This window comes from Borostomias antarcticus (assembly GCF_949987555.1).
Source record: "Borostomias antarcticus genome assembly, chromosome: 14".
Lineage (NCBI taxonomy): Eukaryota > Metazoa > Chordata > Actinopteri > Stomiiformes > Stomiidae > Borostomias > Borostomias antarcticus.
In genome coordinates, this window is record NC_140247.1 from 10,088,618 (window position 1) to 10,102,523 (window position 13,906).

At 47.6% G+C, this 13,906-nt stretch overlaps 1 protein-coding gene across 1 annotated transcript in view; it reads right to left on the reverse strand.

Annotated features, from left to right (window-relative positions):
• Positions 1-7,072: 7,072 nt before the first annotated feature.
• LOC311317351 (uncharacterized protein) overlaps positions 7,073-13,906 on the reverse strand; it is a gene marked incomplete at both ends in the record, with an annotated part of 14,637 nt that continues 7,803 nt past the window's right edge. Inside the window, one exon of the mRNA XM_084448434.1 lies at positions 7,073-7,077. Coding sequence (XP_084304560.1) covers positions 7,073-7,077 — 5 coding nt within the window. The remainder of the gene's footprint in view (positions 7,078-13,906) is intronic.

Below are 13,906 nucleotides of genomic sequence, written 5' to 3' on the forward strand. Positions count from 1 at the left end.
TCCTTTTAATTAGAAAAAACAATAGCAAAAAAACAAAAACAATGCCAGTCCCGCTGCAGTGTGGATATTGCGTTACATAACAGCCCGCAATTTGAGTAGAAAGCAGGGTCTCGCACGCACGGGTTCACCGCTAACGGATTAGCCTCTTCTGTTCTGATGGTTTAGTGGGGGGGGTAACACTAAGGCTGTCACCCTCGGAGGGTCCTGACATCCGAAACGCACGGTTCCCCGTCACTCACGATGGTTGTGACACGCACGGCGGGGTAGAAGATCAGAGAGGACATGGGGGCGTCGGGGAAACATCGGCTTGACCGGCCTTGACATTTTGACTGAATGTGGAGACCGTGTCTGAGAGAACCCCCTGGTGTGTGATGTTTATAGCTGGAGACGGGGGGGGGGGGGACTGCATTTTGGGAGCTTGTGGTTCTTTCTCATCGGGAATCCACACACATTTTCGCCGTTTTTGAGTATTTGATGAAAGCAGGCAAATGTCAGGAAAGCAGTGCACAAGAGGTGTGTGTGAAAATAGGTTGGGATTAGAACCCATGCTGCAGGCGCAAATGCAGTCGACACCTTGTATGTGTTAGAATATTAAAAAAGAACAGACTACTTATGCCAGGGCAACTTTTGAGCTGTTTTATGATGCGTAGGTCACTTCCCTAAATTGTCACAATACAGTATCAAAACACAGATGGTTTACAAGCGAGTTTGCAAAACTATGACCCCTCACACTCTCACCTTTCCTTTGATTAAGCAGTCCGATATGACAATCTGATCAGCTCCAGGCCCCCCCACCCCCCCCCCCCCCCGCGTGCTGGCGTGAGCGAGGATCGTGTGCGGCCCCTGGGCGCCGGGACGGATGGCGGCGGTTCTCGCCGGTCTGAACGCGAGGCCCCTGGAGCGCTCGCTGCAATCTGTGGACCCCGCGCTAAATATAGACCGCAGTGAGGCTCAGCTCTGTGGCGGTCCGGCTAAGGGCGCCCTCCGAAGCGAGGCCTTCCCTCCATCACTCCATCACTCCTCCGCTCCCTCACCGTCTTCTCTCCATCCCTCTCTCCTCCTAACGGCTCTAATTTGCCTCGTATCATCTGCCGGATCCCTCCTCCTCTTCTCTACCTCTTTCATTTCTCTCTCTATCTGTCCCTAATGTACATCTCTACTTCGGCCATTGCTCTGGCCTCTCCTACACCTCCCTGTTCTCCACAAACAGACACCACTCACATCCACCCCACTACAGCGTTTACCAGACATGTTCACACAGACTAGAATAATACTACCTAATTGCAATTTGTAAGTGGCGCACTGTTACTCATAAGTTGAATTAACTAAAGTCACAGTGATGTTGTGAAAGACGATGGATTGTGATGCAATTTGATTCAGAGGTTATCAGTGCTGACTGCGCAGCCTTTTCAGTCGGTGAAAACATTAATACAGCTAACTAACCTTGGGGTGTAAGGTGACTTGATGTCAGAGCTAAAATGTGGAGGTCATTTCCTTAGAGCGGAGCGGCGGTTTGCGACCTCAGCTCCCCTCCCATCCTCGCCGGCCCGAACGGTCAGACATGTCCGGCAGACACGCGGGCGCACCGCCGCTGCCCGGCAGATCAGCGGCCATGGGGAGGTCCGGCAAGGTCGGTCGACTGACTGAACAAACAAGGGTAAGGGGGGGGGGGGAGGGGGGACACCGCGTGCCTCCCACAACCCAAGGCAGCACTGAATCATCCTCCAATCAGGTAGGAGGTCGGAGGTCAAGCCACCCCGGAGAATAGGCTACAGGCACGGAGATTGTGACTGCACATAACCAACACATGCGCACAATCACACACACACACTGACACACACACTGAACGAGGAGAATCGGAAGGGGAGGCAGGGGAATTTTTTTGCCGTCCCCAATAATCAAGTTCCAAGCTTGCAGGCCTTTTCCAGTTAGCCAAATAAGCCATGTGTTCCCTTGCTTGGGGGGATTACACAAAAGCACATTTAGACCAAAGCCCCCTCTCCACTGTTAAAATGGATTCAAATGCTGAAACACCTTGGAGAGAACATGTTCCTTTCCAGGGGCTCGAGGGTGGAAGGACTGATTCCACAGGAAGGGATTGGGAGGGATTCTTTTGAAACTTGACCTCACGGAACCTTACAAGCCTGGAGATGTCTGTCAATTTGACTCTGTGTTACGGGTCATTAAACTGTGTCACTTTCCATCCGACAGAATGAGCTCATCAAAGATGTATTAGAATCCCTCTCAACCCCTCCAGCAACAACAACAACAACCTGGAAAAACCAGTGATGCTGGCATGCCTCATCTTTGGCCGCCTTCACAGTCTCGAGCCGACCCAACCAATCCTGTCAAACCTATCCTGATTTGACAGACGGTACCACAACGGAGCCGGTCCGGAGATCAGAGGATGCCACTGGTCATTGCGGGACTCCGGTTCTGTTGCCACTCTCCATAGCATTACCCCGCGGTGGTGTAAAAAAGAAGACTATCGTTGGAAGTTTTCGTCTACGCGTTTCTGATGGTAGAGAAAGAAAGCGGGGTGTCCCCAGGAACACCCCAATTTGTACTGGCAGTTATAATGGCTAGGCTTGCATCAAGCAATTTTTAAGGTAAGTGTCCTTCAATTATGAACAGGCAAAAGGTTGGGTCTGCAGAGTCCCAAGCAATTTAGGGAATAATACACTTTTAAATAGCTTCCTTTTAATAAGAAGAAAAAAAGCAAACCTTTTTCGAATATGATAGCCTATAGCACATAGCCAAACGTCTTGAAATGAATCATTTTTGTAGTTTAACCCTCATTTAGACAATGCAAAAAAAAAAAATCTAAATTCTTCAGTCGAATCAACTGAAATCAAAAAGATGTTTCGAGGTGATGTAATAGGACTCGGCGAATAACTCCGCCGAAGTGTTGTAGTGTAGTTTGTCGGGAGCCTAACGGCAACATAATCCAACATCTCTAATTTGGTGTGCACGCGCACTGTCAGAGATGCTTACGCGCAACCTCCTACCGTTTCTTGAAGACATCTCCGCTACTCCCGGAAAACCGAGCTGTCACTGTGTCTCCGGTGTTGGTGTTTCTCGGAACGGAACGTGTCGAGGCTACCCAAAGACCATGGCACATTGTGAAAGAGTCGACCAACCGGAATACATGGGCATCATTGGATTGAGGTTTAGACCAGATGTGATTGATGATTGAAGATGAATTCACCGGTCTGAACCGATGGATAGCCTTTTGAGGGCATATTGCCATGTGAGCGATTGTTAGGTTTATCAGAACTGAACATGATGGCATACCACCTCACCGAGCCTACTACGAACAAAAGAACGAAATATCTCGAATTTTGTCTAAGGAGACCATTGTACTGGCAGTCAATTGCTTCACTCGTCAATTAATGCCAAAATGACAAGACCGAGCTTTGTGGCGTTACTGAATGCGCTCGTTGGAATGTTGGCACTTTTACGCGGCAGAGAACATAGATTTAATCGGCGTCTTTAAGTTACCAGGAAAAATGGACATGTAGCCTAATGCAAGTCTTCGGTGATGATATGAGATAACCAAAGAAATACTCTTTAGGTTCTCTTGAGAACTGGAACAAACAAAAAATCAAAGGCAAAATATAAGTTTGGACTTGTGTAAAGCCAAAAACCGACAGTCAGTTTCACGGAACACCATTATCTATATTAAGGCATCTTCACAGACTCGCAGTGCGGTAAGAACAACTATTTATTCAAGATACTGTTATACTACTGACTAAACTAATCGTCGAATTTTAGGCACAAGATGCCATCCTGCGCTTTGGGGATCGGGAATCGCACGCGCCATTATGGCACGGCACAACGGGGCAGAACGCACAGATGTAGGGTGCAACCGCGTGGTCCTCTCTGTTCGTCTCAGTCTCAAATGAATGGTTTGTTTTCACTTATCTCACTATCTTTACACAAATATACGAAGCGCCAGGAATGCAACTTTCTACTGATCTGATCACACGGCTACATGGCGACATGTGGTCAGGTTTGAGGATGCGGAGAGGTTGGCGCGGCTAAATGGACATTTGCCGCTCGACATTCTGAGACAAATGTGTACATCAAGCCAGTCGTGTTAACGGACCCAAGAGTCCCTGGTCGCTTTCATTCCAAGTGTTCTCTGCTGTTATCATGAAGATTAAGAAGAATGATGATGACGATAATGATGATGATGATACATAGTTAGCCTTAGCCTATTGTCTATTCGTTTTCGTAACAGTGCCAGCGGAGTAGCCTATACTGTAGTCCTAATATCTATCTAGTCTTACAATCTAACCTATTGATAAACTGTGCGCTCAGTCAATGGGATTCACAAATTATCAGTGATGCTTGCGCGGCAGTTTAAGTCAATGATGGATGGGGAAAATATGATTGTCCTGATGGAGAAGGCGACAGTCTCCCAGGAAATCATGAATGCTCAGCATGCGCATTCATTACTTGATTTTTCTTGGGTTAAATGGCAATCAATAGGCTAAACAGTATTGCCACTGAATGTAGCCTAGATTAATGGCACTGAGAATATAAGATTAATGGCAAAAGTATGTATTGAATATATCATTGCATAATTTTGCTATTAATCTTACATTCTCAATTATTTATTTAATAGGCTACTATATTCGTATTAAACTGATAGTTTATTTAGATATCAACAATAAACAAATACATATAAAGACGATCAATATTTACACTTGAATTAAACATGCCTCAATAATTCAATTGAACATAAGATTTCGTCTAGGCTCAAAAGGTTCTTTAAGATAATATTATATGATCCAACAACACAAATCAGATGGGTTGACTGGGTTCACTAGACAATAGAATGATAATGATGGCAGTGATGAGTTGCTTTGAGAGTCACCTCCCTATAACCTATTCACATGCATTCATTTTTAAGGAGCAGGTCCATCATTCAGTAATTGGGTGTAGTCTGAGAGGGTAACCTGGGAGATGTCTTGGCTGTGCTTCATGATAATGACTTCTATTCCTTTGTTCTATTTAGATAGGAAAAATGAATTCACAGCCAGCTTTGTGTCAAATATTTTAAGACTGAACTGAACATTTTCTTTACTAATTGACAGATTTCAAACCAAGCTGAAGAAACATAGTCTTGGATTAATTTGTGTATTAGACATGGAGCCAGTAGAGCTGTAGTCATGCTTATGGGCTTTTATAAAATATGGATGATATGCATTTATTCAGTATTTCTTCTTTGGAGAGTTGGCAGTCAAGTGTTGACCCCATACTTATTGCACTCTTTTCATTCTGTAGGTGTTTCAGACATTCTCAGCCTTGCATATCATCATTTTACCTTACATTTTGACTTTGCATCTCACCTTTTTTACCATGGATGTGGAGTGTTTGAGTGTTTCTCTGAATCAGTTCATCATCGTGGCTCAACACTCCTCCTGTCCCTGCTTCTCTCTCTCTGGCCAATCAGCTCCTGGGGATTACTGTACCTATAGGGAGATCTGGCCAATGGGGGAACGGTTCTCTGTATTGTATCTTTGGAGAAAAGGCCCTAATTGAGAGAAAGGGAGGAGAAAGCTGACGCTTGAGAAGTTGGAACCCAACAGTCGCACACTCAGCCTTAAAGGACAATGCTAGTTTTTGACAATCTGGACCTTATTTACGACATATTATAAGACGTTTGACTCACCGAGATCACTTTGGTGTAGTTCGGAGGCATGTAGAAGAAATTTAAAATCCAGCGCGAGCCAGTATATCCATGTAATGGCGGTGGTCGGGGCACTTAGAATGCAGTTTCTAAAAATCTATTTTCTGCCGCGAAACGGTTGTTTTCATCAATCTGTCTTGATGAATCGCTAGTTGTGCTTACATAGAGCATAGGCCTGTTGTGGTATTTCACATGCCTCTGTAATATGATCTTTAGAAACGTCTTTAGACACGAAATAGCTTCCTCACTTGCTCCAGCACGCATGCGCACAGCGTGCTGGAGCAACGATTGCGCGCTGTGCGCATTAGTGCTGGAGCAAGTGAGGAAGCTATTTCGTTTCGAAAGACGTTTCTAAAGATCATGGCATGTGAAAACCACAACAGGCCTATGCTCTATGTAAGCACAACTAGCGATTCATAAAGACAGATTGATGAAAACAACCGTTTCGCGGCAGAAAATAGATTTTTAGAAACTGCATTCTAAGTGCCCCGACCACCGCCATTAAATGGATATACTGGCTCGAAATAGAAATTTCTTCTACATGCCTCCGAACTACACCAAAGTGATCTCGGTGAGTCAAACGTCTTATAATATGTTGTAAATAAGGTCCAGGTTGTCAAAAACGAGCATTGTCCTTTAAATGAATGTAGATTTAGAATGGGGTAAGCGGGCCCATGGTTTGAATGGTTGGAAAAAATCACATCCAGGTGGTGAAGTAAGCGGTGCTTATGAGCAATCTCTACTGCCCTCTAGTGCTGGTATGCAGCAGTATTAGTGACTCCTGATTGTCTAAATCTCTATAGAAGCAACTGCATTTAAGTTTTACTAGTTTTTGTCAATAATTTATTTATTCATAGTTTTTGTCAATTTGATCAACTCTTCACTCACAAATTCAAATATCTAAGTGATGTCATTTACAGTTTTTGAAATATTCAGTGTTATTTGAAAATCATGCTCGCCGTACACACGAATGATGGAATGTTCAGTGCTCCACTCTAGCGTCAGTTGGTCATTTCAAAGTCATACCCTGATTCATATTCTTTATTTGTCACTTTATTATTATCATTATTTATTCGTACATTTGTATGTAATGTACAGTGTACTGTCACAGTGAAATGTTGCCGCCGGCTCCGAGATGCGCTCATTATAGATAACTACAAATACACAATTCATTTGTAACTTGTCACTCCTAGTTTTTTATCTACACTGACATACTATATCAAAATGTTCATCTGTTTCCCAGGATTCTTACGATGTAAATATCTAAACTGTGACATTTATCCTTCTTGAGACAGAGCTGTCTGAAGCTGGTCATGCCTTCCTCATGCTTGCCCTCTAGTGGTGTGCAACGGTATTGACGACTCCTGATTGGTCTCACGCTACAAACGGACACACACGCAGGTCACGTACACGTGAAAAAATCACATCCAGGTACAGAAGCATCTGCGCTGCTTAAAAACACTTTGAACGCTCAACCCTTCATTGAAATATACGCCATGTGAAACAAGGCAAACAAGTCAGTGTGAATCTCTCACAGAAAATGAAAGTCTTTGATTTTTTATCCGAGGCCTGTTTGGTGGAGAGCACATGGCCGTTTGAACCCGTGGAGCCGACCCAGCCAGGGGAGACTGGGTTCCCTCAGCGGGCCGGTCTGTTGCGCTGTGTATTCATCTACTTGTCCATTTATATAAACTGCCTTGAGAAATGTCTCGAGTGAGCCTAAACGGAAAGGCCTGTTTTTAATGTAATCGATGACTGTTGTGAATGTGGTCTGTATATAAACGTATGTTCATGCCTGCCATCATGGCCGTTGTTTGGAGTGCCGACCCGGTTCTGGGTGTTGGGTTGGGTTCATGCTGTGTAGCGGTTCTGTGCAGGGCTGCTGATGGAGCAGGTATCGCAGAACAGCTTGGCTATAGTTTGTGGATCGGTACTGTGGAACATTTTGGTTCTGGATTGTGATTTGGGGCGTTCCTTCCTTGGGGAACAGGACAGATGTGTTGAGACACTCCATCAATATTTATTTACTTACATTTATTTACATTTTGTGCCGGTCCATCAAATCAACGGTCCGTCCAATCAATGGTCCATTTAATAGTATCACACAAACGTATACTCTTGTTGGGCTAATGGAGTTTGTGAAAAACTTCTGGGAAGTCGCATCTTTGACTTGAATCACTTGAGTTTTGTTGCCTTTAAAAGGCTATCCCTATTGTGGGGCACTCCGGTAACTCAATGCCTTGCCATGTAAAGGCTAGTCCTTTCTGCAGTGGCATGGGTTCGAATCCGGCCCACGCCCTTTGCTGCATGTCTCCCCCTCTCTCTCTCTCTCTCTCTCTCTCTCTCTCTCTCTCTCTCTCTCTCTCTCCCACCTTTCCTGTCTGTCACCTACACTGTGCTATCATAATAAAGCAGAAATGCCTTAAAAAATATCTAATAAATAAATAAAAACGATATCCCTATTGTTTAACGAATACCTTGTTGATAGATTCAATCTTTATTGAAGTATTTCACGGAGCACTTCCTGTGTAGTACAAGAGCAGTGCGTGTTATGCCGCTGGATGTTGTAGTTTTCGAAGACAGCAGCCCTGACGGGAGACGACGCCGAGAGCAGCAGGGAAGGACCGTGGCCTCGTCTCAGTGACTCATGATGACTTCTACGTCAGTCTGAAGGAAATGTTCCCGGCAGTCACTCCGGGCCTCTCGGAAAACATGAAAGTCTCCTGCAGACATCGCAAATGTGACCCAAGACTGAATCTGTCATTTTAACATGTAGGGAAATCTCCGGTTCTAAGTCAGGGAACCCTTATTTCAATGATTCATTTAAGCTAATAGGTCGGGGAACCGTATAGCAAAGCAAAATGTTTCAGCGGTGTATACAGATTTTTACATTTTAGCGAGACAATGATGCATTAATTAAATGTGACACAACACGGGAGACATAGCAGGAAAGGAGTATTGTGTGTGTGTGTTTGTAATTTGTGAGTGAGTGTGTGTATGTGTGTGTGTTCACTTCAACCTGTCAACCTCACCTCAGCCTGAAGAGGGGAGTGTGTGTGCGCGCGCGCACGTGGGTGTGTTTGTGTGTGTGTGCGCGCGTGCGGGCATACGTGTGTGTGTGTGGGTGTGTGTGTTTGTGTGTGAGGGGTGGGGGTAGTGCTTGGCCGTGACTCCTTCCCACTGGGAATGTCACAGCTGAACACAAGGATTAGTTCAGACACACATTATACTCCCTAGGGTACCTCAACAGCCTTACCAACACACACACACACACCTACACACACATTATACTCCCTAGGGTACCTCAACAGCCTTACCAACACACACACACACACCTACACACACATTATACTCCCTAGGGTACCTCAACAGCCTTACCAACACACACACACACACCTACACACACATTATACTCCCTAGGGTACCTCAACAGCCTTACCAACACACACACACCTACACACACATTATACTCCCTAGGATACCTCAACAGCCTTACCAACACACACACACACACACCTACACACACATTATACTCCCTAGGGTACCTCAACAGCCTTACCAACACACACACACCTACACACACATTATACTCCCTAGGGTACCTCAACAGCCTTAACAACACACACACACACACACACAGATCCACTGACTCCCCGTACACATAGAGATCTGAACCCTGCTCATTCGGGGACAGGCATATTCCTCAGCCTGATGAATGGACCCAGGCTGACACATTTACATACGAGCGCGGGGCTGAGATCCCGGCCGGTGATCTGTGAGGACAGGTCCCATGTCTGTTCCCTCCGGTCACTGGACGGCCAGACCCGCGAATGGACAGGCCGTGGCGCACAGGGCCACTCCGGGCAGGAACGCTGGGCTCGTCAGTCACTCGACACTGGAAGACGGAGGCTACAGTATCATCTGTGTGTGTGTGTGTGTGTGTGTGTGTGAGTGTGTGTGTGTGTGTGTGTGTGTGTGTGTGTGTGTGTGTGTGTGTGTGAGTGTGTGAGTGTGTGTGTGTTTTATTGTCTGAGGGAGCACTTGTACAGAAAGGTAGAGAGCAGACGTCTTAAATCTTTATTGAAGACCCACTTTCTCTCCCTGGCATAAAATTCTAGTTGAGCATCCCAGGCTAGTGAGTGTATTGTTGTATTTGTGGGTATTGTTGTGTGTGCGTGTATGGTTGTGTTTTTGTTGTCATTTATTTTTCACTTACCTGTACAGCACTTTGGTCAATTTTAGTCGTTTTAAATGTGCTTTATAAATAAAGTTTGAGTTGAGTTGAGTTAAGACGCTACGCTGCACCTACGTGCAACAATACACAGTTCTATTGTGTATCAGCATCTCAGACCAAACACAGTGATGATAACCGGGCTGAAATACGCCGCAAAATCCCGTGACACACGATTAGCGAGGTTTGTCCTCAGAGCGACCGTGAACGTCCAATAAGAATCGGCGAGGAGGTCCGTGTCACCATGCGGGAGCGGGAGAGCGTGCGCCGATTCGGCCGGCGGCGCTCACACCCGACCGGCTGGACTCCGCCCCGCCAGACGCGACTCGGCTCTGTCCCTCTCTCTCTCTGTCCCTCTCTCTCTCTGTCCCCCTCTCTCTGTCCCTCTCTCTCTGTCCCCCTCTCTCTGTCCCTCTCTCTGTCTCTCTCTCTCTCTCTGTCCCTCTCTCTCTGTCACCCTCTGTCCCTCTCTCTGTGTCCCTCTCTCTCTGTGTCGCTCTCTCTCTGTCCCTCTCTCTCTGTCCCTCTCTCTCTGTCTCTCTGTCCCTCTCTCTCTCTGTCCCTCTCTCTCTGTCCCTCTCTCTCTCTCTCTGTCTCTCTCTCTCTGTCCCCCTCTCTCTCTGTCCCTCTCTCTGTCCCTCTCTCTCTCTGTCCCTCTCTCTCTGTCCCTCTCTCTCTGTCCCTCTCTCTCTCCATCACCTTCTGTCCCTCTCTCTCTCTGTCCCTCTCTCTCCCTGTCCCTCTCTCTCTCCATCACCCTCTGTCTCTCTCTCTCTCTCTCTCTCTCTCTCTCTGTCCCTCTCTCTCTGTCCCCCTCTCTCTGTCCCTCTCTCTCTCTGTCCCTCTATCTCTGTCCCTCTCTCTCTCTGTCCCTCTCTCTCTGTCCCTCTCTCTCTCTGTCCCCCTCTCTCTGTCCCTCTCTCTCTCTGTCACTGGGAGAGATGAGCGGACCAGCCTGGCCAAGGGACGACCGCAGGCAGCCTGTCACTGCTCTGCTGTCACGCACGCACACACACACACACACACACACACACACACACGCACAGCGAAGTCCTGGCCAGTGAGGGAGAGAGAGAGTCATACAGAAACACAGAGATTATTAATGATGGATGATGTGAGCCTCTTAGAAACATCCCAAGTTGGGAGAGGGTGAGCGAGGATCTGAGTAGAAGGTGAGAGCTTGAATGCTGCGTGTTACGAGTTGATCGTCACTCCGCCATGTTGTGATGTTATATATAAGGAGAAGCCACTACTTCACACGAAACATCTGTCGCGCTGTCATTCTGCCTGTACCTTGAAAATGTATTCAATTATCATGAATTGGACATTCCTGTGAGTGACCAGTTTTAAATCACCACCTTGACCTGTGCCCCCCCCCTCCAGGGAGGTCATGCCCCTTGACCTGTGCCCCCCCCCTCCAGGGAGGTCATGCCCCTTGTCACTAGGGCGGTGTGTAGCTCAGGAGGTAGAGGGTCACTAGGGCGGTGTGTAGCTCAGGAGGTAGAGGGTCACTAGGGCGGTGTGTAGCTCGGGAGGTAGAGGGTCACTAGGGCGGTGTGTAGCTCAGGAGGTAGAGGGTCACTAGGGCGGTGTGTAGCTCAGGAGGTAGAGGGTCACTAGGGCGGTGTGTAGCTCCGGAGGTAGAGCAGCAGGCTGGAGATCGTAAGGTTCTAGTCCCTGGTACTGTCGCCTCACAGCAGGAAGGTTTTAGGTCTTTGTGTGGCACCATGTTCTCCCTGCGTTCGCAAGGGTTTCCTCCCAAAAAGAACCCAATATGAAAAACATGCAGAAGAACAGATCGCTAACGCTCTCCGTCCCTGGCGAAGACAGACAGGAGCGCTTGGTTGGTCCCCGCGGCGCGTCCCAGCATGCACGCTGCCTACTGTCTGCTCCCGGCTGCCCTTGGGGGAAGGACAAGGGGAGTTAAGAGCAGAGGATAATTTCATCAGTGGACACTCCTGTCACTCTGTGTGTGTGTGTGTGTGTGTGTGTGTGTGTGTGTGTGTGTGTGTGTTTTTCCGTTGACGCCCCATCACCATGTACTGTGCAACCACTATATGACCATAAATGTTCTTTGTTTGTTTTTTGTAGGGCTAATACAGGATCAAACTCCCCATACATGATTCACAAGAGAGATGGAACCACTGGTTTAGCCTCTGCTCTCAGTGTGGGGAGAGTTTAGTCTCATTCTCAAATTGTATAAACCGTGTCAATGATCCATCGGGATATATTATGGCGAATCAACACCAAAGAAAGTCAACCGAAGACACCGAATATGGTCTGGCGAATGTGCATTGTGCAAGTCAAGAGAATAATTTCGGCTAATTGAGCATCTTTAAGGGGCTGCACAGAGCATAATGCCAGAAAGAGACAAGCTGCTTATTTCTAGTCTGCACTCTTTGTGTGCAAGGCTTCTTTCAAACTTTTGTCTTTGGTTACATTAACAGTCTACAGTATCTTGAGAGTAGTCTAAGCAAACAAAAGGTTGGTATTTCAAAATGTTTACTTTAAAAGCAGATACACATGAATATGTTATTTTAATCGGAGCTTCATATACTAAATCTAAAGTTTACTCTGTTTAAGTGGTGTTCTGTCCCCTCTCAGATAATATCCCGCTAAAACAGACACAGCATTAAGTAATCGCCGGCGAGCGTGCCATTGGGGGACACGTCGAAGCAGCCAAGGCTCTCTCTCGGGTCGCCTGCGTTTCATCAAAGCTGAGTTTGTTCTGCAGGATTGCCCTGTCCTCTCCTCCCAGCGTCCCCCGCCCCACATGTCCTCCTCTCCTCCCAGCGTCCCCCGCCCCGCATGTCCTCTCCTCCTCCCAGCGTCCCCCGCCCCGCATGTCCTCTCCTCCCAGCGTCCCCCGCCCCGCATGTCCTCTCCTCCCAGCGTCCCCCGCCCCGCATGTCCTCTCCTCCTCCCAGCGTCCCCCGCCCCGCATGTCCTCTCCTCCCAGCGTCCCCCGCCCGCATGTCCTCTCCTCCCAGCGTCCCCCGCCCGCATGTCCTCTCCTCCCAGCGTCCCCCGCCCCGCATGTCCTCTCCTCCCAGCGTCCCCCGCCCCGCATGTCCTTCCCGAGCCGCGTTTTAAACAAAGCAACATTCATACACGAGTGGGTTTCCATGGCCACAAGGCTCACAGAATTGTTTCCGCGTTGTGATGGATAGGAGAGGATGGATAGGAGAGGATGGATAGGAGAGGATGGATAGGAGAGGACCCGGGAGAGACGCGCAGATGCTAGCATGCTAACGCGGCGCTCGCACTTTGACAGTAGGCTACGGACGGGAAGAATGAAAAAAAACTGGGAAAAAACGATGAGCTCGTGAGAAATGCCCCAGGCCTGTGTTTAAAATAGCCTTGTGTTTCACAGAGATGAGTTTGTGATTGTTTTGGTTTTATTGTGGCCACTTCTCTATGGTTTCCTCAGTTGTGGGAGAATTACATAAATTTGGGGACGTTGGAGGGGGGGGGGCTCTCACATAAACATGCATTAACTCTGACTGCTTACACCAGAAAGACAAAGGTTTAACGGGAGATGTGTTTGTCCTGGGAATGATAATGATTTAGTGTTTGTATGTGCAGGACGAAGGGGAGAGCAGGACCCTTGGCTGGTGCTGTGAGACTGTGTCTGGCTCCTGTCACCCTCTCTGTCTCCAGCTTGGCATACAGCTGGAGCCTCCTGTGGGACTCCGTCTCCTCCAACGTCATCTGTCCAATCACAGAGGGACAAATATCATACATTAGTGTGTGTGTGTGTGAATTTGTCCTCTGCATTTCTCCCATCTAAGCTGTCCTCCTCCAGGGGCAGCATGCAGCCATCGTTCATGGCACACGGGGACCAAGTGCTCAGTCCAGGTCCTGGTCAGGGACAGGACTGAAGTATCTGTTCTTCGGGAGGAAACCCTTGCGAACACGGGGAGAACATGCAAACTCCGCACAGATAGTCCCCAGGACTCTGCGCCACCGTACCACAC